At 36.8% G+C, this 25,980-nt stretch overlaps 1 protein-coding gene across 3 annotated transcripts in view; it reads right to left on the bottom strand.

Annotated features, from left to right (window-relative positions):
- The window catches only part of LOC101687967 (muscular LMNA interacting protein), a 251,035-nt gene extending 227,510 nt beyond the window's left edge, over positions 1-23,525 (bottom strand). For all 3 annotated transcript variants that reach the window (XM_004771848.3, XM_004771849.3, XM_004771850.3), the window contains exon 1: positions 23,337-23,525. In XM_004771848.3, the coding sequence (XP_004771905.1) occupies positions 23,337-23,399 (63 nt within the window). In that variant the 5' untranslated portion in view covers positions 23,400-23,525. The remainder of the gene's footprint in view (positions 1-23,336) is intronic.
- Between the last annotated feature and the right edge of the window lie 2,455 nt (positions 23,526-25,980).

Here is a 25,980-nt window from a genome sequence, read left to right as displayed (position 1 = left end):
TATGGAGATGACATTGTTCTTTTTCTTCTCATTTACTCTAGTTTAAGTAAAACCTTGTCACAGAGAAGCAGTAATCCACAAACCATTTCTGGCCTTCAGTCTTCTAGAGCATCATGAATGAAGGAGGCACTGCAGAGGCAGGCATTCCTTGACTCAACGGATCGGATCTTCTTAAGGATCCTCAATTTTTCTGACCATGTGTAAGAGAAAACTGCACTGGGAAGCCTTAACTCAGACTAGAACCATATCAGAGAACAAATGTGTACTGATGAGTTTTCAGAGGGCATATTCAATTGTCTAGTATGTTCTTTTATCCTGCCTCATTTTATGGGTACTCGGGCCACGTGCTAGGACCACAGCTGACCCGTGGCAGAATTCTGAGGGATTCACGGAGTGAGGGGAGATGTGAAGAAGCATTTTCTGAACACCACATGCATTGATCTAGGTGGTGTCATTATTTAACATCACATTAAATCATAAAAATATTATTAGATATTAGTAACAATATTTAGAAAGAACAAAGATTCACTGATGAGAAGTAGCCAAGGACAGCTCCACAGCTGGAAGGCATCAGAATTGTGATTCTATCTCGGAATCTAACATGACATTTTAAACATCACACTGGCAGCTTTGTTTTGACCATTGCCCACAAGTCTCCCCGATGATAGTCATCAATCTCTTTTTTCAGAATGATCTTTCCCCTTTCAAAATGTATCCCTGGGCTGCCAACCTTTGCTTTCTCAACAAATCTGATAAACTTCTGCAAAGCTTCCCAAGGACTAACAGACTATCCTCCCCTTTTGTCAAGCATTTCCACTTTACAACATCATCTTCAGCCAAAATCATGATGGAGAACAATACTATTGTTTGGAAGCACCAATTATCTCCAGCCCCCCTCACTGTCTCTACTTCTCTCTCTCTCTCTCTCTCACACACACACATGCACACACACGCACATACACGTAAAAGCAACTACTCCATTCTAGTGGCTTACAAATGTCCTTTGAGAAGAAATCCTCTGTATGAACCCATTTAATCATGTTGGGTTACAGGGTTAATCCAGGAAAGACATGGAAGACTGGCAACATTCCAGATACCACACACATGCAACTGAGCTGCTGGAACTACAGCTGTATGACGTGCCCCTGGCTCTGAGGATCATAGAAACATTGTGAATATCATCACCAACCCTTTGTAGAGTACACACTGAATTATCAATCCAATAGAAACAAAAGCAGAACATAATGTGGGAAAAAATAATGCAACCTAGGAGAAACCCGCCCTCCTTTGACTGCCTTAATCCTTTCATTAATCATAGTCCCATGTGTCAACCAAAGAAAGGCAAGATCAATAAATATTACAAGCACTTACTATGCCCCCCTGGCTCTCAAAGGGTATTATTAAAGAACATTTTTTCCTATCTTGTGGCATAACTGGCCAGTAAAACCATATGATGTTTAGAGTCTACACATCAAGTTTATGATTTGATACACGTACACATTCTAAAAGGATCCCCCCCATGATGTTAATTAGCACGTTTATCACCTCTCATATTTACCTTTCTTCTTGGTGTACATGAGAACATTTAAGTTCTACTTTTTAGCAGATGTTAATAATACAATACAGTGTTAACGACAGCCCCCATTTTATACATTAGTCCCCAGAACTTACTCATTCTATAACTGAAAGTTTGAACTCTTTACCAACCTTTTCCTACTTCTGCTCTCCTCCCTTCCCAACCCCTTGGGAGGCAGTTTTCTACTCTGTTGAAAGAACATTGTTTTGTTTAAGTCTTAGTATTGCCCAAAAGTTCTCAAGAATGTCTGTGTGTTCGCCCCCAACTCCTTACACTCCAGTGACAAAATACAGATTTCTACTCTACAGTTACTGAGCAAAACATTGTGAGCCCCTTCTTCCCTCTTGCCTCCATCCAGGGCTGGCCTAGAACCTTTCAGAGCTGTTGCAGGAGAAGAAAATAATTCTTAGTGTGTTACGTCAGTACATTTGGGTTTATTTGTAATAGCTCTACAAATCCAAGTGAATTAGGCTAACAATTTTCCAATTAAAAGTTTGGTGACTGGCTGGAATTATAAGGAAATAAATGGTCAAAATTATTACATGTTATTTCTCACAGTAACTCTTTGATACGGGCACTGTTGTTGTCTTCATTTTATAGTAAAAAAATTCTGATATTTAGAGAAGTGAGTCCACTTGCGAAGATTACATAGCTGGCGAGTGGTGGGAGCCAGGAATTGGGCACAGCATCATTTTCAAGTTATTGTTTTCCACCACTATGTAATTCCTTTGTCCCTAAGTACACTGGGCTAAACCAAGTGATATATTTTGAGAGATACTGGCATTTTTTAAATCAACAAACTGTTCTTTTTAAAATGATTTTATATTTGCTCAATACTTATCTATATTGTCCATTTTAATAAACTTCATTTTTGGGGTCCCCATAAAATGGTTGTCTTAGTATATACAAATCTATGCTTTTAAAGGTACAACTCCAATAATTAAGTAAATTTATACAAGGGTAATTCCCCATGATAAAAATTCTAGAAGTGTTCCAGATTTGCCTTTCTCCATCAGTGAAGCATGAAATGTAGGCATGATGCCTCCTGCCAGAACTTTCAAAAATCTATGTCCTACCTTCTAGGAGATTATAGGATTACATAAATTAAAACTGTAAGAATCCCCAGATTATCTGGTTTAATATTTTCTTTTTTTACAGGGAATAAAAGAGGATATTGAGACCCAAGGAGGTAAGTATCTTGTCTCAGCTGTGCTTAAGCTGAAGACCAAGCTATCTTCATTATATTCCGCTGTACCGTGCTGCTCCCCTCCAAGAATGACAATGAGAGACCAAAGATAAGAGCAGCATTTAATGTTCCCTAACCTCAGGACAAGAATTATGATGTTAGGAAAAGGAAGAAGAAGAAAGGGAAGAGGAAGAAGAAATAGGAGGAGAAGGAGGAGAAAAGCTACAAACTGTCAGAAAATATCTGTAAGCCACATAGCCAAAAAAGGACATGTATCTACACTGTATAAAAAAGCAATAAGAACACAAACAACCTAATTAAAACATAAGTAAAAACCTGGTGATACACAGACCTGTACCCCTGGGGATAAAAATATATGTTTATAAAAAATAAAAAATTAAAAAAATAATAACATGAGTAAAAAATATCTGAACAGACACTTCACCAGAAAAGAGATACATATGGCCAATAAGCACATACTAGATATCAAGAAAATGCAAAATAAGAACACAGTGGGGTACCACTATATGCATTTAGAAGAAATAAAATAAAAAATAATGACAACACCAAATGCTGGCAAAGATGTGGTGAAAATGGAACTATCATACATTACTGATGAGAAGGTAAAATGACATAGCTACTTTGGAAAATAGTTTGGCAGTTCCTTTTAAAACAAAAAAATTGACTTTCCATATGACCCAGGAATTGCATCTGAGGGACTTATCCCAGAGAAATTAATACCTATTTTCATCAGAAATGTGTACACAAATGTTCACAGCAACTTTACCTACAATAGCCAAAAACTGGAAATCACCCAAATGTCCCTTACTATGTGAATGGTTAAACAAAATGTGGTATATTCATACCATGAAATACTACTAAGCAACAAAAGAACAAATTGTGGATATGCAACTTGAAGGAAACTCAAGGAAGTTATGCTGACTAAAGGGGGGGGGAACCTCAGGAGGTTAGACTGCAAAATTCCATTTACTTAACAGTAAATTTCATAAATTACTGTTAACCTTTGAACAAGAGGTGTTTGAACTTCTCACAGTTTGAACTGCTCTTTTCTCTAGCTTACTTCATTGTAAAAATACAGTATATAATACATGTAACATATAAAATGCATGTTAACTTTTTCTAGTTAGTAAATGGGGTTCTTGGGTTCTCTAACCCACTCTAGCAAATTAAGTGAACCCAAGGAGGGGGTTGTAGAAACCTCTGATTTTTAGCCAGTTGGTCAAAATGGTAACAACTTGAGTTTGCAATTAACATCTGAAGTAGAGGGCATTCATGTACGATTGAGCACTTAACCTTAGAAATCCGATGCTGTCTCTGTAGATAGTGTCAGAATTTAGTTGGATTTCTTTTTGTTATGAACATGCTATGAAGGCACAAACACGAGTTGTGCCCACAGTAGCATTCACAATGTCAGCTTTATTCAATCATAAAGCAAAATTAATCACAATTATAAAGCAGGTTAGGGTTCCAAACTCAACGACATTTCACCGTGTGATTACACTTGGCTTCTTATACAACACTCAGGGCAGGACAGAAAACAAACCACACAACAAAATAACAAAATAACAGAAGGGTGTAGGAAGTTAATGAACCAAACTCAAGTCAGTCTGTGGGCACACAGTTGAAATAAGGCCTCTGTCCAGTCTGGGTCAGCTCTTGGCACTTACTGCTTATTATGTTCAAGCTGTGAAGGATCTCAGTTCAGTTCAGAGATCAACTGGGCAGAGCCTTTGGTGACAGTTGCCTTTTTAAAATGGTCAGAGAGAGAGGAGGCCATGTCTGAAGAGTCTGACAGTTTGCTGCCGAAGTCTTCCCCTTTGAAAGGGATCGAATCAGTCTTGGGCCCCTACAGACCTCCACTATTTCTGCCTGCTATCAATTCTGGGGTATCAGCTGATGCTGGTCCCAGAGATGCATACTTTTAACTATTTGCATTGCTGTTTGACACAGGCTCCTGCTTGACATTAGGGATTCCATTTTGCTCTCTATACTTTTTGTTGTCTTGTCGCTGAGTCTAAAACTTAAACTAAAAAACAAAAACAAAAGAAATCCAACTAAATATCTAATAATAGAAATTATTAAATAGTAATAGTGAGAGTGGACATGCCAGTCTTGTTCCTGATGATGGAGGAAAAGCTCTCAGTTTTTTCCCCAGTGAGGATGATATTAGCTATAGGTCTTTCGTACATGGTTTTTATGACGGTGAGGTACATTCCATCTATACCTACTTTGCTGAAGGTTTTTGTCAAGAATGAATGCTGTATTTTGTCCAGTGTTTTTTTCTACATCTATCGAGAGGCTCATATGGTTCTTATCCTTTCATTAATGTGGTGTATCATGCTGATTGATTTGTGACTTTCGAGCCAGCCCTGCAGCCCGGAAATAAATCCCACTTCATCATGGTGAATCATTCTTTTAATGCACTGTTCGATTCATTTTGCTGGTTATCTTGTTGAGAATTTTTACAACCAGATGTGTTCATCAGGGATACTGGCCTGCAATTCTTCTTTTTAGTGGGGTCTTTGTCTGGTTTTCAAATTAAAGTAAGACTAGCCTTGTAAAAGGAGTTTGGAAGTTTTCCATCCATTTCTATTTTTGTGGAACAATTTGAGAAGAAAAGTTATGAATTCTTCTTTAAATCCTTGTTAAATTCATCTGGGAAGCCATCTGACCCTGGACTTTTTGTTTGTTGGGAGATTTCGATTAATCACTCAATTTCTTTGCTGGTTATCGATCTGTTCAAGTTTTCTATTTCTTCCTGTTTCAGCTTCAGTAGTTTGTATGTTTCAAGGAATTTGTCCATTTCTTCCAGATTGCCCAGGTTGTTGGCATATAATTTTTCATAATATTCTATTATAATTATTTACTTTTCTGTGGTATTGGTTGTGATCTCTCCTCTTTCATTTATGATTTTATTTATTTGGGTCCTTTCTTCTTTTTTATAATCTGGCTAGAGGGTTATCTATTTTATTAATTCTTTCAAAGAACCAGCTCTTAGCTTTGTTGAAAGACAACCAAATCAACAAGGAAGAGGTCAAACTTCCACTATTTGCAAACAACATGATATTCTACGTAGAAAACCTGGAGGATGCTACCAAAAATTGCTAGAACTAATACATGAATTCAGCAAAGTTGCAGGATAGATAATCAATGTGCAGAAATCTGTTACATTTCTATAGACATGTAATGAAGCCACAGAAAAAGAAATCAAGGAATTGATCCCGATAACAATTTCATCAAAAACCAAAAAATATCTAGGAATAAACCTAACCAAGGAAGTAAAAGATCTATACCCTGAAAACTATAGAACACTTAAGAAAGAAATTGAAGAGCACACAAAGAAAAGGAAAAACATCCCATGCTCTTGGATTCAAAGAATAAACCTTGTTAAAATGTCTATAGTGCCAAACCATTATACACATTCAATGCAACCCCTATCAAAATACCACCAGTACTTTTCACATAGCTAGAACAAATAATTGTAAAATTCACATTGAGCCAAAATACCCCAAATAATCAAAATGACTCTGAAAAACCAAAGCAAAATGGGAGGCATAGGGATTCCAGACTTCAAACTATTACAAAGCTTCAAGATAGTATGGTACTGGCACAAAAAAAGACACATAGATCATTGGAACAGACTAGAAAATCCAGAAATTGACCCTCAACTGTATGGTCAACTAATCCACACCAAAGCAGAAAAAATACATTCTCTTCAGCAAATGATATTGGGAAAACTGGACATCCATGTGCAGAAGAATGAAACTTGAACACTTTCTTACACCATACACAAAAATAAATTCAAAATGGATGAAAAGCCTAAAAGTGAGACAGGAAACCATCAAAATCCGAGAGAAAAACACAGGCATCAACCTCTTTGACATCCACCACAGGAATATCTTACTAGACACATCACTGGAGGCAAGGGAAACAAAAGCAAAAATGAATAATTGGGACTTCATCAAGATAAAAACCTTCTACAGAGTGAAGGAAACAATCAACAAAACTAAAAGGCAACCTATGGAATGGGAGATACTAGTATCCAAAATCCATAAAGAACTAAACTAAACTAAAAGGCAACATATGGAATGGGAGATACTAGTATCCAAAATCCATAAAGAACTGGTCAAACTCAACACCTAAAAAAAAAATAGTCCAGTTAAGAAATGAGCAGAAGACATGAACAGACGTTTTTTCCAAAGAAGACATCCAGACAGCCAATGGACACATGAAAAGATACTCAACATCATTCCTCATCAGAGAATACAGAACAAAACTATGATGATATACTACCTCACACCTGTCAGAATGGCTAAAATTAGCTACACAAGAAACAACAAGTGTTGGCAAGGATGCAGAGAAAGGGAACCCTCTTACACTGTTGGTGGGAATGCAAACTGGTGAACCACTCTGGAAAACAGTATTGAATTCCTCAAACAGTTAAAAATAGAACTACCCTATGATAGAGCAATTGTACTAGTAGGTGTTTACCCAAAGGAAACACAAATACAGATTGGAAGGTGTACGTGCACCCCAATGTTTATAGCAGCATAATCAACAATAACCAAACTACAGAAAGAGCCCAAGAGTCCATCAACCTATGAATGGATAAAGAGGGTGTGAGATATATATATATATATATATACATATATATATATATATATATAATGGAATACTACTCAGTCATCAAAAAGAATGAAATCTTGCCATTTGCAATGACATGGATGGAGCTACAGTGTATTATGCTAAGTGAAGTAAGTCAGTCAGAGAAAGATTAATACCAAATAATTTCACTCATATATGGAATTCAAGAAACAAAACAGATGAACTTATGGGAAGAGGGAAAAAAGTCAGGGGGACAAACCATAAGAGATTCTTAATGATAGAGAACAAACTGAGGATTGACAGAGATGGGTAGGTGGGATGGGCTAGACGGATGATGCCTTATGCAGGGTACTTGTTATGATGAGGACTGCGTATTATAGGTAAGTGATGAACCACTGAATTCTACTCCTAAAACCAATATTGCACTGTATGTTTACTAACTAGAATATAAACAAAAATTTGAAGAAATACACACACACACACACACACACAGAGAATTCAGTTAGATTGTAGGATAAATATCTGGTATCTAAGAATTGCTTGGTCATGTGGGGAAACATCCCACATTCATTGCAATTGGAATCAGAATTTTAGCATCTCAGACTCAACAGTATAGTTGACTGAGAAGTTAGATCCTGAAATAATAATCAAGATGCTGAAAGACTACTTTTGATATTATGTAAAAGTGATCATCTATCTAACTATATTTCTAGTGAAAATTCAATGTTATCAAAAGTATTGCCGTATTTAAAAGAAAATTGTTTTAATAGATGTTAAGTGAATTCAGGAGAAGAGTGCTGAAGTACTGTTACACATGTACAGTCTGTTGTAGTAACATTTTACTCCTTTCCACACTGACTAAACATTAGTCTAATCTTTCAACAAAGAATAATAAAGTTTCCATGATGTAAATACCAGTTTGGGTTATTTTATCATTGTGTGTTGGCATAAACACCAACTATGTGTTTGCTCGAAGGAAAACAGGAAATCACCATAGGGCTAGAGCTGAGGTTTTGGATCTGTCAATGAGACAGGTACAGGTGTGGTTGGAAGAGCAGTTTCTGGACCCAACTTGTCCGGAGGTCAAAGTCTTCCACTGGCTTGCTCTGTGTCCTAGGCAACTGACTTATGACTTAGCTATTTCAACGATTAAATGGAAATAATATCATTTACCCTGTGGAATTGCAGTGATGATAGCAAGGTAAGTGCTTAGTCTACTTCTTGGAATGTAAAACATGCTCCAGCTATTATCAAAATCATCACATAGGCAGAATTATTCAGTTTATCTTAAACTATTATTCAAAAGATATTTGGTTTTCAAGCTTGGTATTACATTAAAAATTCAATTAAACATACTTTGTAAGAATAACGTCTTTAAATATTTAGACTACTGGATTAAAACAGCAATAGCTGTCTCATTATTAATGGTAAAATGTCAACAAAAAACAGAGTAATCAGAAAAAATGTCAGCTTGCTTGGTGCCTTTAGAATGACAATAAGCTGATTCTTTCTTACAATTTTTGTTAAGTATCAACCTAAAATTGTACCTGGGGAATTTAAATACATGGGGAACCAAAACATAATTCCCTTTACCTCTCAACTATTATAAAAACCAACCAAAACCAAATGCTCAAAAATTTCAGATCTAGAAATACTCCACTCTCATCCACACTCTGCAGCTGCTGTTGCAGAATATGATTGAGGAAAATCTACCTCTCAGCACCGGAATTTGGTGGGATAAGAAAAAAGAGTCTAAGCAAAACATAAACTCGTTAGAAATAAACATGAAAATCCCCAAAGGATAATGCAGATTTTATTAATTTCCTAAGTATATCTTGTTACTCCTAACTGTCAGTGATAAAGAATTTCCAGATATCTGAGAATACCTAATATTATACACCATTTTTTTGGTAGTAGTTAATGTTCACAAGGGAATTGTAAGTATAACCAGTTCTTAGAGCTAAAATGAGGTCAAGCTAATCATTAAAAACAGTATTAAAAATAGTATCTTGGGATACCTGGGTGGTTCAATCAGTTAAGTGTCTGCCTTTGGCTCAGGTCATGATCCCAGGGTCCTTGGGATAGAGTCCTGCACAGGGCTCCTTGCTCAGTGGGGAGTCTGCTTCTCCCTCTGCCTCTGCTGCTCCCCACCCCCCACTCATGCTCTCTCATTCTCTCTCAAATAAATAAATACGATCTTTAAAAAACAAAAAACAAAAACAGTATCTGGCTGCACTTCTTCCCACAGAGAAAGTTCCCCAATCTCTGTAATTGCTCCATGAACTGGAGCTTTGGTTAACATACAGATTCTGACATTTTCCTCCTCTCACATTCTGGCCATCACCCTGCAGCCATGCTATGGCCAGTGTCCAAATCTGCAATTCTGCCACCAAGGTCAAGGCTTCCTGCCTGTGGCCACATGAAGTTCCAGGGTACTGAGTGGAGGGTGCTGGTGCCTCTGCCCAACTGCCAACACCAAACACGCTGGTATTTAGTGTTCTTCGCACTGCACAGAGATTTCACAGAATGCTTCCCCTTCCTACTCCCAGGCAACACTGATGAGGTTGAGTTACGAGTCCAACAGAAGTGACTGACTTGATTGATCAGTTTGGCATCCCTGTCACTTATCACGTCAGATGAAGGGCATGCTGCACGCACACACAGACATGCCAACATCATACCTCAGCAGCCCATCCAGGAGTGCCAGCTGCCATGGCCCAGACACAGCCCTGGGTACTAGGAAAATAGAGCTGCTGGCCTAGAGGTGTTTGCAGTCTCTTGGGGGCGATGCTGTTAAGGCAAATAGATGAAAGCACTCAGGGTTTCTGTAAGTCTGCTCTCACACGAAGACGACTGTCCTTGACTTCTTCCCTGATACAATCTCATCAGGACAGCAGAGTCATAAACATGTGAGCTTGTTTTGAAAAACATCACTGAGCTATTTGAAATTTCAGTAAAACTGAAAAATATAATTCAACCCCTGCCACTGTTGCCTTTATTGGGATGATTAAGATTATATGGTTGAGCTCAAAGAGAAAAGCTACACAAACATACACACTGATTGCATCTTAGTGGTCTGGGAACTGTAGGGTCCACAACAGAATAGTTCATAATATCTATATCTTTACAGGAAAAAAAGGTGATACATATTGCACTATCCTACTATCCTTAAATTTCCTTGCATTTTGTAAGAGATTAGCATTTAATTCCATTATGTTTACTTCTGTAAATACTGTTGTAATAAACATCATTATAACTAAATATTTATTTCTTCACTTTAAACAGATTTCTAGAGAAAAATTGTCTGGCCAGTGTGTATGTAAACACTTAACACATTAGAATTATGCTCCAAAAAAGCAGTACCAATTTACAGCACTACTTGTAGTGCATGAAACTGTTTTATAGAAAAATTCTTAAGTAAAAAATATTAATGAACTGTTGGAAGTATTGCTTTCCTGGGAAAATATCTTCTGTGCAGGAAAGAAAAAATGCCAGATGAAGGTAAGAGATATAAATTATGATATCCTGAACAAAATAGTTTCCAGATTTAAAACTTTTTTGAATCAGACTGTTGTCAACCATATTTATGTTCTTCTTTTGAACATTTTACACACACACACAAGCACAACAATGTCTTCCTTAACTCTACTTCTATTTACCTGTGTTCTTTGCCTCCTACAAATATCCTGCCTTGGTTAGCCTACCAGTTACTGGTATAATTTTTATTAACTTTAAGAGCTACATAATAGGTATGGCCCTATTTATTCACACCTCACAATGTATCCATTTATCCCATATGTATATAGTACTTGCATTCATATAACATAATTATTCGCCACAGAGACTGGGCCATAATGTCTTTCAGAATAGGCTTTATGTTTTAAAACCTCTTGCTTTTGAATTTTTGTCAGTCTTCACAGAACTGACACAAAATTAAAACTTAAAGGTTAGGGGCACCTGGGTGGCTCAGTCAGGTAAGTGTCTGCCTTCAGCTCGAGCCATGATCTCAGGTTCCTGGAATCAAGTCCCACATGGGGTTCCCTGCTCAGTGCACAGTCTGCTTCTGCCTCTCCCTCTGTCCCTCCCCACCCCACTCCTGTGTACTTGCTCTCTTTCTCTTAAATAAATAAATAAAATCTTAAAAAAAAAAGATACTTAAAGGTTGGATGATGGCACCCTTCCTAGTGAAAAAATAAGCATGGCCACCGGCCTAACAATCAGAGTGAAATCACCCATGGTCTGACTGAAGGAACCAAACTGCAGTCACAGCCTAAGGATTCCTCAGACACGAGAAGTAACTTGTACACCACTGTGATTCTCAAATCTCTAATGACTACTGGTTTGTGAGTACTTACTATGAATGGCACTTTTCAAATATATCTTCATTCTCCATCCCTATTAAAGCCCCAGGAGGTTAAGTCATATCCCATTTAACAGATGAGGAAACTGTAGCTCATAGAGGTTGAGCACACAAGCGCCCAGTTCTGAACCCTGAACCCAGACTCCTTGTACTTAACTACCAAAATCACTCTGGCACAAATAAGAAGGGTAAAAACTATAAATTTCTTAATCTTCCACATTCAAGCTTTTAAAAATGGCATTAAAATATTTTCTGAGTTATAGACTCAGAATATTATCTGGCATGCCATTTAACATAGCCTATGCAATAGTTCCACACAAATTCATTTTTCCCTCACTGAAGAAGAAAGAAAGACTATCCATGACACACCACCTACTGAAAGCACAAAGCATTTAGGATAAAATTTAAGAATAAATCAAGATGGCTGATGGAATACATTAAGTTTCTCTCAAATCCTTTTCTTGACCCCATTAATAAGAGAATAAAGGAATGTAAAAGAATAAACCCCCAACAATTAGAGATTCGGAAGGAGACAGCAATCAGCATGAAAAAGCACACTGTAAATTTCTGGAAGATGAAAAGGAGATGAAGGTGTTTGGCTATGCTATGAGGCAGAACTGTAGTCAGGAAGGAACACTAATAAGTATCTTGGCAAACCCTGGAGGGTGCACCAGACTCGAGGCAGGCAAATTCCACAGGGGTTATGACTGTAATAGGGTTTCAAAGAAGAGAATTCATTGCAAATCTCTATGACTAGCTCCTTCATCTCCTTCCATACCACATGCAAAGGGATCCAGGCAGCCAGAAGGTCAGAAGCTGTAAGGAGAGGACTCCCTGCCTGGATGGACGGACGAATGGATGGACAGATGGATGGATGGACGGATGGATGGATGAGCAGAAGCAGATAAAACAACAAAACATGTAGGAATCTCCAGATTGTAAGCTGAGCTTGACTGGAAAAAAAAATAGGAACAAAAATATTTCATTCCCCATGTTTCCTTCACACATTCTAAAAGAACTCCCCACTCTCTGTGATAAGCTTATTAATTCATGCTGACATTTTCTTCCTTCAGTCTCCCACTATGACATGATATCCCAGAGAAATTATTACAGGTTTAGGAATGCAATCTTATGGGCTCTCTCATCTGCTCCTGAGACAAATGTCACAGAGTTAGTATTTAAAAGCATGAGGTGGTCTCTGAATTGCTACATTCTGACACCCACAAGGGCAGGAGGCCTATTTTAAAGAACAAACTGGGGGTGACGTCTTCTCCAGAAGCCACGTATGCAAGGAAATGCCCATTAACTGAGAAGAAAATTGATGAACGTACCCTGGAGAAATTTTTAGGACATAGATAAAGGAGAAAACTGGCAATTAAACCACAGACATCCTCTCACCATTTTAAAAAATCACCTCCTTATTTTTATGAAGATCATGTAGCAAAATAAAGCCCATGCCTCGGTAATGTAATTACATCACTAATACAACAGTTTATTTGTCATTACCTGAGGGGAACCAGAGTTGGGCAGAACAAGTAGATATGTAAGTAATTGTACTTCCCACAATGAGAACCCAGAAAATATTTCGCCGCACGTACAGTGTGTTATAAATGTCAGTGTGAAAGCACCGTTCGCTTAAAGCCTGCGATCCGTCTCCTTTCTGCCATTCACCAACACACAGAGCTGCATCAAAAGATCCATTCAAACAGTGCATCTCAGACTTACATTATCAGCAGATACTGCTTTAATTAGCAGTGGTTTTCAAAGGACTGGATGGCTTCAAGAACTTCATTTGAACCATAAAGTAGAAATCTGGATCCTTATCAGTTTCACTTTACTCTCCCCTCCCGTCCCTGGGTGCTAACAGACACAGTCCTCATTTTTCTTAAAGGTAAAAGAAAAATGGAAATGGTGGCTGGATTTTTGCCATTCGGGTGCAGTCCACTTTTTCCTCCACCTTCAGCAGTGCAAAGGGACTAAAATTAGAATTGCACAGGGACCAAGATATCTGTGTCAGGCACGTTGCCGGGAGTGGTAAGAACTACAAAGCGGAATGAGTAACAGCTTATGAAACCATCTTAGAAATAACATTTAAAATGCAGACATATGTGTTCTAAATTTTTGTTCCTGATGAAAACACAGCAGCAACTTTATTTTATGTAGTACTATGAGAAAATAGAATACCTTATTTTTACTATATTTTGACGTTAATATTAAGGCACTTACACACTATTTTCTTTATCTATTCCATAGTGTTCTCCCGTGATCCCATTCTCAAATCTTTGCTGCTTCTCAGTGAAAACATAAAGAATATGTGTAATTCAATTTATGAGTACTGAACTGTGAAACTTTGTACTGCAAAAAATCTAAGAATCTAGTAACAAGGACTTTGACTTTACACTTGGCCAGTGATGACATAAAAATATAATAATCTATTTCAAGGTTTCTAATGTTTGTATAAATAGGCATTGTTTGGTATGGAAAGGATTTAATGACCACACCGCTCAAGGACACTTTCATAGACTTATAAAATGCTAGAGATCCACAGCAATCTTTACAAATCCAACCCAACCTCTCAGTCTGTAAGGAAGGAGACCTAAGGTTATGTGATTTGTCTAAGGTCACATAAACACGACTTTAACACCAAAAATGGTCTCCTAGACTCAGATATAACATGCTTTTTACCACACAAAATGGCACTTACAAAGAGATGGAAGACCTCTTTGGAATCAGAGGTACACACACACACACACACACACACACCCCAAAGGCACAGGTTCTTTGTTTCGGCTTTCATAGATGTTAAGATAGTACTCAGAACTCCTGCATGTACTCACCTACCCTAACTCATCATTTTTGTGGTCTTACTTCATTCTGCCATTATGTCCATTAAGACTTCAGTTCCCATTGCTTAGTAATTTCCTATCAATCCCAATGGTCTATGGCATCTTGTCTCCTCTCTTTTTTTTTTTTTTTTTCAAGCTACAGATTCTTTGGTTATTTAAGAATTGTGTTACTGGCTCTCTATGAAAAAGAGGCTAGAGAGAAGTTAGGGTGGAATTATTTCTTATGCAAAAAAGACTTAGGAGTAATTATTTAGTTTTTCACTTTGATCTGCCAAATGATTCCATTTCATGGTTAGACTTTGCAACTATACTTCATCTGCAGTAAAACCAGAATCTTCATACCAATGCTGGAGGGATGTGTCAGCTCTTTGGAGAACATTACCTTAACCAGCAAAATCTGAAATACTGGTGCTGACTGATCAATCCTACAACCCCTTTACTGACTCCTCAGAGAGTTCTTCTCTCTCTAAGAAATGCGAATAAATCAATCTTACTAAAATTTCAGAAATTCACAGAGTCCTAATTTTGAATTTGAGGGATCCTTATTGAGGCACTTACCATAAAATCTGGCTTATTATTGCCCATCTGGGTTTTTTTTTTTTAAATAATTATTTCCACAGAGTATTTTGTATGTCAACTTATTACAGAACTCTAGTCCTCCCTGGAGAAAAGAATTAATAAATTCAAAATTTACTGGTAAGGAATAGGCCATCCTGGGAGATATGCCAAATAGAAACACGGAAGGCACTGTAGGCACCACAAACATGTTAAGACCAGCAGCCACCTTAAAGATGCCCAAATGCCTACCATTCTCCATGACGGTGTCACACATAAATACAAACATGAGCCAGCATCACAGAGGAATTAAGGTTTGGGGACAAATTCACATCCTCTACCATCAAAATGAACACCAAAGGCCAACCTAAAATCCATAACATAGCAAGAGTCATTGACCCAGTCTTAGAAATGGCAGAGAAATGGAAGGAGTTTTCTAAAATAAATAATCAAATGCCAAAGAAAAGGAAATGTCATTGTTCATTTGTTTGTTTTCATCTTTCCTCCCTTGTGGTTATCATCAAACTTAGTAGAGAAGGATCCAGGGCAATCAATTATGATAAAGACACATATATCTAGCACCTGACCACCAGAGATTTATGAACCTCAGTTTATCACCTATTTTATTATACAACGTTGTCTTGAGAGGAATTATGTATGGAGCAGAATCAACATTCAAGCCATGCTAAAAATTATCTCTAGATGACCCATCAGAAACATTAGCAGTCTAAACTTTTCTTTCAAGCATGTCAGCAGCTCCTTAGTACATATTACCAATGACTCTAGTTAGACACTAGAAAAATAGGTTATGTAGTTGTTCATTCAAAACCTTGGGAGCTTCCCAGGTGAAATTCGAAATTGGTCCCCACACATGGAGGGGCAGGAGAGATCAAATAGGCAGACTGCTCCAGACTGGTAGATAACAGGCCTACCAAGCCAGGAACTTACTGATGAGCTTGTCTTAAGTGTCACAAGATGAGTAGATCTCCACGCCCAATCGCCAGAATCTTAAAAGTCTGTATAGAGAACTTAACTGCGTTCAGACACTATACCATCCAAATGGTATCAAAAACACCTTACTCTCTCAAGGCTACTTCCTCGAAAACAGCTCCCATGGGAAAATTAGGCAGAATGTATAATCCAAGGAAGGGGGTGGCAAGGCAGGGAGCAACTTCCAACTACCAGGTCCAGCTCATTGTGGGTCAGCCAGTGGCCATGTACTTTCAGTGACCTCCAACAGTCGATATTATAACAGAATAAAATATATTACAATATAGAATACCTTACAGCTGTCCCACTGTTAAGATGTTCTAATGAATAATTACAGACTTGCTTTCTCACTTCTATGTGAGAAAAAAGAATTGGGGATGTTTATGTTTTCTACACTTAGAATATTTCCCAGCTACTAAATTTATCATGATTATTTCATAACCTACTAAAAAATAATAAAATCTAATAATCTTCTTGGTGATCAAGACTTTCTCTCTCATGTGAACTTCTACTACAGTCCATAGGACCCTATCTTGTTCAAAACAGACATTCAAAAATGTCCATTGATTTGAAAGGCTCTTTCGACTTTTTTTACCTAACAGACACTAGATTGCATCTGCAAAGGTGTCCCCAACAGAAGTCAGATTTGTCATCAGATAATAACATTGGGAACTATAGCCAAGTGTTAGTCCTATGTTTTTTGTTTGCTAACAAATTTCTTCTCAGAAAATAATTAGGGTTATTTGTATTAATGAAGATATGAAAAGCTAAATTAAACCTTATTTAAAAAGTGTGCTTCACTGAATTATCACAGAATTTTTAAAAATGCATAATTTTCTGTGTTTCTGCATCTTTACCACAGTTTTTCTTCAATTTATTTTCTCTTTCATTGTAGCAAAAAGAAGTGGCATGATCTCTTTCTTTTTGAAACCAAAAAAAAAAATTTTGAGATTATAGGTAAATTTGCAAATCATTGGATAAAACTTTTATCCCCAAGGTCAAAACAAGTTAAAAAATTTTAAACATTAAAAAGTAAAATTTTAGTTATCTAAAATTTTAGTTTTCATCTCCTTATATGAGATACATCCTATTAAAAATCTGCCAGATGAGATAACAGATCAATCTCAAAAATTTCTTTTACTCAAAAAAGCAATATTTATGACATTCAAATTGACTACTGCATTAATTTGCTTCTACCAAGGTTCATATGAAGTGAATTGGTTGACTTACCCTTCTCACTATCATTATTTTTGTGATATTTATTGAACATTTATTACTTGGGAAGACTGAATTATCTCTTGAGACATATTATATTAATGTAATATAAATTATTAGGTTTATGCATGAAATATGTTTGTTCTTATCATATCTTAAAGAAAGAAAACATTATTATTTCAGAATATCCTGAGGTGCATGGCCATTTTTACTATGTTAATACATGAATTGTTCCTTTTCATTAAGAAATTTTAGTTGAAGATAAATGTAAGTGAAATTCTCTGTTGATGCATTTAATGACCTAAAAAGATTTTGGAAAATAGTCAGGATATCCTGTCTTAATTTTACTTATTTATTAAAACATACTAAATAGTGGTGTACTTACTCTCAACTCTATTCCAGAAATAGCATCACTTTATAGATAACAAATGATATTCAGCTTAAATTTACTGTTCTTTGTATCATTATTCTGAAAATGAAACTCATAAATAAAATCAGACAACTAATGTACTGACACATCACTTCCTAAAATGTATTCCAGAGAACAGTAGCCCAAATATTCACTGTCATTACATACATACAGTAAAATACATTACATTGGTAGGAAGTTGAAGAAATACAAGGAACCTCCAAAGTGTCTCAAGGCCTTCAGTGTGTTAAAATACAGTAAGAGTCTCCAAAAAGAAGTAAGATTGTGTAGTTCATCCTATACAACGTTTCATGAATATTCATGAGCATAGATCAGAACCTCTTTTTGCAGAGCAGTTTAAAAAATCAGAATTCTAAGGAATGTACTTTGGGGAACACATGATACAATGGTTACTCAAATTTCATCAAGAAAAAACAAAAGATCCATTCAACTCCAACACCAATTACTGTAGAACCAACCAAACAGAACTGTATTGTTACAAAATAGCTCCCTCCCTCCCTGCATCCCCATAAAAATCACCTTTAGTGTAATCTGATTTTGCAGAATCAGGGAGGACTAAAATATCCAGCACAGCATAATGTGTTGGCTTTTCAAAGGTTGGAAATGTCCCTTTAAGTCCATGCTATTTGAGTTTTATTTTTCTTTTTTAAAAAACTGGGATAATATCAACTGATGTGAAAAATTTAGATGGGATTGATAAGCTTAGGACATATTGAAAGATTAGAGTTATCATATTTCTTATCTGATTATCTATTGATCCACCTACAATTGTCAAGCTCCCAGGAATCTTGACTCCTAATTTCCAAAGAGTAACAAATTCAGGGCAAAAAAAAGTGTCAATAGCTAATGGTAGCAATTCTCTTATCCCTATAAGGTGGAGTCTATATTGGATATGTAATAAAGAATCCTATTAAGGTATCCAAATGGGCAAAGAAGAGGTCAAACTTTCAAACTTTGCAAATGATATGATACTCTAAGTAGACTCAATCAAAATGTTGCTAGAACTGATCCCGGAATTCAGCAAAGTTGCTGGCTATAAAATCAATGCACAGAAGTCTGTTGCGTTTCTATACACCACTAATGAAGCAGCAGAAAAAGAAATCAAGGAATCAATCCCATCTACAATTTTAACAAAAACCGTAAGATACCTCAGAATAAACCTAACCAAACAGGAAAAGGATCGGTACTCTGAAAACTATAGAACACTCATGAAAGAAATTGAGGAAGACTCTAAGAAAAGGAAAAACATCCCATACTCACAGATTTGAAGAACAAGTATAATTTAAAATGTCTATGCTTCCCACAGCAATCTACACAGTCAATGCAATCTCCATCAAAATAACACCATCATTTTCACAGAGCTAAAACAAACAACTCTAAAATTTGTGTGGCAACAGAAAAAGACACTGAATAGCCACAGTAACCCTGAAAAAGAAAAGCAGCTGGTGGCTTCACAGTTCCAGACTTCAAGCTCTATTACAAAGCTGTCATCATCAAGGCAGTATGGAACTGGCACAAAAACAGACACATAGATCAATGGAATCAACAGAGAGCCCAGACTTGGACCCTCAACTCTATGGTCAACTAATCTTCAACAAAGCAGGAAAGAATACCCAGTGGAAAAAAAGACAGTCCCTTCAACAAACGGGTGTTGGGAAAACTGAACAGCAACATGCAAAAGAATGAAACTGGACCAGTTCTTTATACCACACACAAGAATAAACTCAAAATGGTTGAAAGGCCTACATGTGAGGCAGAAAACCATCAAAATCCTAGAGGAGAACACAGGCGGCAACCTCTCTGAGCTCAGATACAGAAACTTCTTGCTAGACACATCTCCAAAGGCAAGGGAAACAAAGGCAAAAATGAACTATTGGGACTTCATCAAAACAAAAAGCTTTTGCACAACAAAGGAAACAGTCAACAAAACTAGAAGGCAGCCTATGGAATGGGAGGAGAGATTTATAAATGACATATCAGATAAAGGGCTAGTATCCAAAGTCTATAAAGAACTTATCAAACTCAACACCCAAAAAAACAAATAATCCAGTTAAGAAATGGGCAGAAGATATGAACATTTCTACAGAGAAGACATATAAATGGCCAGCAGACACATGAAGAAAAGCTCAACACCTCTCGACATCAGGGAAAGACAAATCAAACCCACAGTGAGATATCACATCACACCAGTCATGATGGCTAAAATGAATAAGTCAGGAAAAAACAGATGCTGGTGAGGATGTAGGAAAGGGAGCCCTCCTACACTGTTGGTGGGAATGCAAGCTGGTGCAGCCACTCTGGAAAACAATATGGAGGTTCCTCAGAAAGTTGAAAATAGAACTAACCTGTGATGCAGCAACTATACTACTAGGTATTTATCCTAAGGATACAAAAATAGTGCTCTGAAGGGGCACACGCATGCCAGTATTCGTAGCAGCAATGTCCACAATAGCCAAAACTCAGAAAGAACCCAAACGTCCATCAAATGATGAATGGATAAGGAAGATGTGGTGTGTGTGTGTGTGTGTGTGTGTGTGTGCGCGTATGTGTGTGTGTGTGTGTGTATGCATATATCTATGTCTATATGTCTATATCTAGATCTATATCTATATATATACTATTATTCAGCCATCAAAATGAATGAAATTTTGCCATTTGCAACAACATGGATGGAATTAGAGGGTATTGTGCCAAACAAAATAAATCAGCCAGAGAAAGAAAAATACCATATGATTTCACTCATATGTGGAATTTAAGAAAACAGATGAACACAAGGGGAGGGAACAAAAAATAAAATAAGGTGAAAACAGAGAGGGAGGCAAACCATAAGAAACTCTTAACTATGGGGAGCAAACAGGGTTGCTGGAGGGGAGAGGGTGGGGGACTGGCGTAAATGGTGATGGGCATTAAGATGGGCACTGGATATGAGCACTGGGTACTGTATGCAACTGATCAATCACTAAATTCTACCCCTGAAACGTACACCACACTATGTGTGAACTGATGTGAATCTAAGTAAAATCTTGAAGGAAACATAAAAAATCTGAATTTATTATTGTCTCTTTCTTTGGATAGAATAAACAAGTTCTAAAAATCTGAAGACTATTGATTTTCTTCTTTGCTGTAGATCTCACCTTGGAGTTTTTTTCAAATAAAGCCAATCATATAAATTCCTTAATTGTGTGATATAGTTCATCACATTGTTCATAATAAAAATCTTTATGTGTACACCTTTAATTTTAAAGAAGATACATATTATAACACAGCAATATTATAATGTATACATATTTATTTTCATGGAAAAAATATTTTCTCCTTCTAAAAACCATTTTTTTGCAAATTTGACTATAATAAATTTAATAATTTTCAGAACCTAGTGAACTCTACAAAAATACATTTTTTAACTGTATACAGCAACCTAGCCAGGCATACTGTATTACGTCGGTATTAGCAAGGAACACAAGGCTCCACAAGTTGATGTTTTTAGATGTCTATTTTAGATGTTTGTTCACATAAATAGTCAAAGGGTTAACCAAAATAATTTCTACTGTAAACTTCCAGAGATATATTATATATTTTCCAGATCTCTTAGAGACACTGAATATGTTAACCTTTTCTTGATAACAGTGTCACCAAAATTCCTTTATCTGAAAGATATCTGGGTTACATACATAGCTCTGATTGCCCATAGAGACAACTGCCCACACTACTGAACTTTAATGTGTTCCCTTCCCCCCGAGAATCATTTCTTCTCAGTGCAGATTAGATGTTCCCAGGACTTCCGAGCTGTCCCACACTTCCCTCCACTCCTCTGGAATTTAATCCGAGGCTAGCCCTAGATCTCTCCTCCAGAGTAATGCTCATGTATTTTGTGACAGTGGCGTCCTCTAAGGAGAGGTTTTTGCTTACTTCTAGATTTACATCTGTGTTCAAGGTAGAGTCCAGCATGCAGAATGTCTGACCCTTCAGAGAGGGAAATAAGTCTACATCAAATCACCCCACATAATAAGAGACCACATTAACTTCTGTTTTCTTGTCCCATATTCACTGTATTTATTTGCAAAACTCCCTGTAAAAGATTGCCAGAAAGCTCTGGGTCAAATTTCACACAACTCATAGCAACTCTCTATTCATGTGTTTACTTACTCTCTATCCGGTTCCATGAAAGTTTTATAACTACTAAGACTTTGAAGTGGGCATATCTAAGGTTTCCTTTTATTTTGAAATACACTTCAGATTTCTCTTTTTATATTAATAAATTTGGGTATGTATCTTATAAGTCACGCCAAAAACAGTTTGAAAAGAATAGGTTCAGCTCAGGGAATCCTCAAACATTATAGTTTTTAATCTTCATGACATCCTTCAAATTAGTATTACTACTCCCCATCTTACAAGTGAGTTAACTGTAACCCAGAAAGCTTAAACAAAATCCTATATTCCTGCATTCTGAAGTAGTGGAATGAGAACTGTCACTCAGATCTTTGTGACTCAAGACCCCTAGTTAGGACTCCAACAATTCATAGCTTTTCAAGATAGTCAAAGGCCAAATAAGTCTCTGACCAATACATGTTTAGACAACCACCTGGAACAGAGATCCACAGCTATATTCAAAAGGATGACCTGAATCCTTTAAGAAAAAGTTACATTTTATTCAATATATTTCTTCAAGACTGAAATTCTAATACACTTCATGAATTTTCAACCCTCTGGATATCTTTTTTCATCTCACAGGTTTTAATATCATTAAGAGGACATAAATCCCTATTTCAAACATCCAGAACAATGCAGTCTCACAATTTTAAGAAATCATAGTCTTAGAGTTGATGTAGTTTTACTTTTTGCTACTTGTACTGTTGTTAAAATTAGCCATGCCTGTTCTATCCTTAACTCTGTAGCCACAGCACATTCCAAACATAATTAGCCCCCTATACCTATCAGGTGAACCAGGAACAACACATTCTACTACTCCAGTCTATTGTGTATTTTATGTTTGAGCAAACACAGGTAACCTCTACAGAGCATTGACATGTAATTTCTCAGCATCAAGGTCAACTTAACTTTTACAACTTTGATAGCAAAATAATCAAACCTTTCTGCTGAGTAAGCTTTATCCTTACACCAGATCATTAACTTACTTGATAAAATATTAAAATAGCATATAATACTTATATACTCGTCTTGTCACATTTTCCTCGTATCTCAGAGAAACTGGACTTCCCTAAGAGTTAGCTCAATAAATGCAATAATCTCCCAGTATTGAGGCAATACAGCAAGGGCTCAAAATAAATGGATTTGAGTTTTAAAATTGGAGGTAAATCACATCATTTAACTAAAATCAAATTTGTCCACATTCTAGTATTGAAATTTTTAAAATAATTTTATTACACTGTGTTCATCAAAATCCAAGGAACTCATTAATTTTCAGGCTGCTGACCAGAGAAAAACATCAAAATACAAGTTGGTTAGTACAACTTTTCCAATCTGTGACAGTGGCTCTGTCACTATGTCAGTCGCGTTATCAATCTGTGTATGCTAAATCTCACACATCTTACCGTCAGTTTCTCCTCTAATTTCTCATTTAATAAGCTTCCTTTTTCATGCTTTTCAAATTCCATGTTGAAACTGAATGAGAGAAACAGAGACAGAGGGAGAGAGAGAGAGAAACAGAAAAAGAGAGTCAGAGTCTGTCTAGAAAATGATTTGACGTGCTTACATGTTAGATATTGCAGGACATTCCAAGTTGTGAGTGCTCAGGACACTATCAGAAAGCCCTGGCGATAGTTTCTGGTTAGCTAGTGTTTCCATTTATAGATGTTCAAACCCCATAAACAGAGCACTGAAGAGAAGTCAGGCAGCTGGTCTTAGATAATGATAAATGTCACTAGATAGAAAAGCAAACTCTTCAACAGGAGAATATTCCAACAGGTTAGGTTCCCTGAACCATGAAAGATGCATGTGACAAAAAGCCACCATCAAAGAATTCATTCAGAGCCACTGGAGCAGAATAAAATATACTCTAGAATACAGACCTAATAAAGCAGTTTCCAAAGAACAAATGTAATGATCATATGGCCAATATGAATCAGACAGCCTCATTCTCTCGAATTCCAATTTGCGTCCTGGTAGTCCAGACAGTTATGCATTCTTTCGTAGCTCAAAAGTTTAAAAAGCCACTTACAGGAAAAGAGCAAAAGGATAACTAGTGAAAACTCTTAAGACACAACACATGTATTCAAGGGGTATTGCCAATTTTCTTCCATGAAAAGTTGGCAACTGATGTTTAGAAACCCCGTAAAATAAAAGTGGTGTTTCCCTTCCTAAAATAAAACTGGTTTTCTTCATGATCCTGGTTTTTCTACTGGACACAAAGTTCCCATAGGAGATGAAATTCATATTTTTTTATAATTGAATAATATTTTCAGAATTCTTTGAAAACTGTTACATGTCTTAAAGAAAATTATTGTGGGACTCAATGGTAATTAACTCCCTCTACTTTTGCACGAAACCAGATATGTGGATGGAAATAAAAAAAAAAAGTGGCTTTCAGAGTAAGCCAAGACTGATCTCCATGGTGGTCTAACCACGCGGTCTGTTTGAAACATTTTAACACCCGTTTCTGAACTTAACACAAGTTTCCCATCAGTTTTTCCTTCATTTTTTAAGAAAACATTTTAGGAAATGTATTGTGAGGCTCCATCCTTCAGAGTGGCGTTAGCCAGTTCTCTGTCACCAGGCAGAGTGGCTAGAGAACCTACTCCATACTTACTGTCAAACATGACAAACGAACTTATTGTTACACAAGACAGAAGGGCGGAGGATCTCATAAGTGAAACACTTAGTAAGAAGTAAACCTAGCTAGTCAGCCCTGCTTCAGAAGGATGAATTCAGAAACACTGTATCTGACTCACGGGTAAAAGGGACTTCCCTCTTTGCCTCAACTCTGTATTCCAGATAAGGAATCATATACCCTGTAGCCTTAACAAGTTTGAAAACTGATGTCTTTCTTACAAGCGTCCTGGCATGCAAGTTTCGTATGTGTCAAAAGCAAGGCGATAGCTGAAATTTTATGTAAATGCAACTTCCAAAATCTCTTGGGGGGGGGGGACAAAAAAAAAAGCATGCTATGATTGTGAAAGGAAACTTGATGACTGCTAGTTTAGTGCCTGAAGGTGAAATCTGGGATCCAGTTAGAAGCAGGGGAGTAGTGGAATGCAGAGCTAGTGGGGAAGGAGAGAAGAGTGATAATGAGAGCACTGGCGATCTCCTTCCCACCAGGGATGAAAAGTTTAACTTCAGCAAACGTGCACTGAGAAGCTATAATAGTGATAATTATTCTAGGTACATGCAGATTTTTTTAAATAATAAATAAAAATAATAAAATTCAAAGATAGAATCTTTATGTATCTTCCCTCAACAAACTTACCATGTAGGCATGACTGAATCTAAGTATGATAGCAATACTCTTACTTAGCACACTTTAATAGCACTCACTTTGTGCCAGGAACTCCTTTAAGGCTTTACATATATTATCTCAATTAATTCTCGAAACAACTCTAAACAGTAGATACTATTATTTTCACCATTATCATGGGCCAAATTATGTCCCCTGCCCCACAAAATCATGTCGAAGTCCTAATACCCAGCATTTAAGAATAAGACTATATTTGAAAATAGGATATGTCAAGAAGTAATTAAGGTAAAATGAGGTCATGAGGGGAGGCCCTAATCCAATATGACTTGTGTCCTTATTAGAAGAGATTAAGACAAAAACAGAAAAATCAGAGAAGACCATGGGAAGACACAGAAGGCAGCCTTCTACAAGCCAGAGAGAGAGGCCTTCCAAGGAAGCCAACATGCCAACACCTTGGACGTTCAGCTCCAAACTGGGAGAAAAGAGATTTCTATTAAGTCATCCAGTCTATGGTATTTGTACCATAGCCTTAGCACACTAACACATTTTTTAACTCATTTTAGAGTTAAAAAATAATAAGAAGACAGTTATACAACTAACTCATGGCACTCAAGTTCCTTGGCCCAAACTCCTAACCACTGTGCACTTAGCACCTCTGAACAAATAAGTTCATCGTAGGCATAACAAGGAGAGTGAGTCAACAGCACCAGCACTTTGTGGTGAATACTAGCTACTCCATCCCCTTACAGAACTATGTTTAAAGATAGTTCAGATATATTTTAGGG

The sequence above is a fragment of the Mustela putorius genome, unplaced genomic scaffold (assembly GCF_011764305.1).
Source record: "Mustela putorius furo isolate JIRA1106 unplaced genomic scaffold, ASM1176430v1.1 tig00003983_pilon_pilon_pilon, whole genome shotgun sequence".
Classification (NCBI taxonomy): domain Eukaryota; kingdom Metazoa; phylum Chordata; class Mammalia; order Carnivora; family Mustelidae; genus Mustela; species Mustela putorius.
The sequence above is the reverse complement of the archived record's forward strand: the minus strand, read 5'-3'. Positions and strand labels throughout refer to the sequence as shown.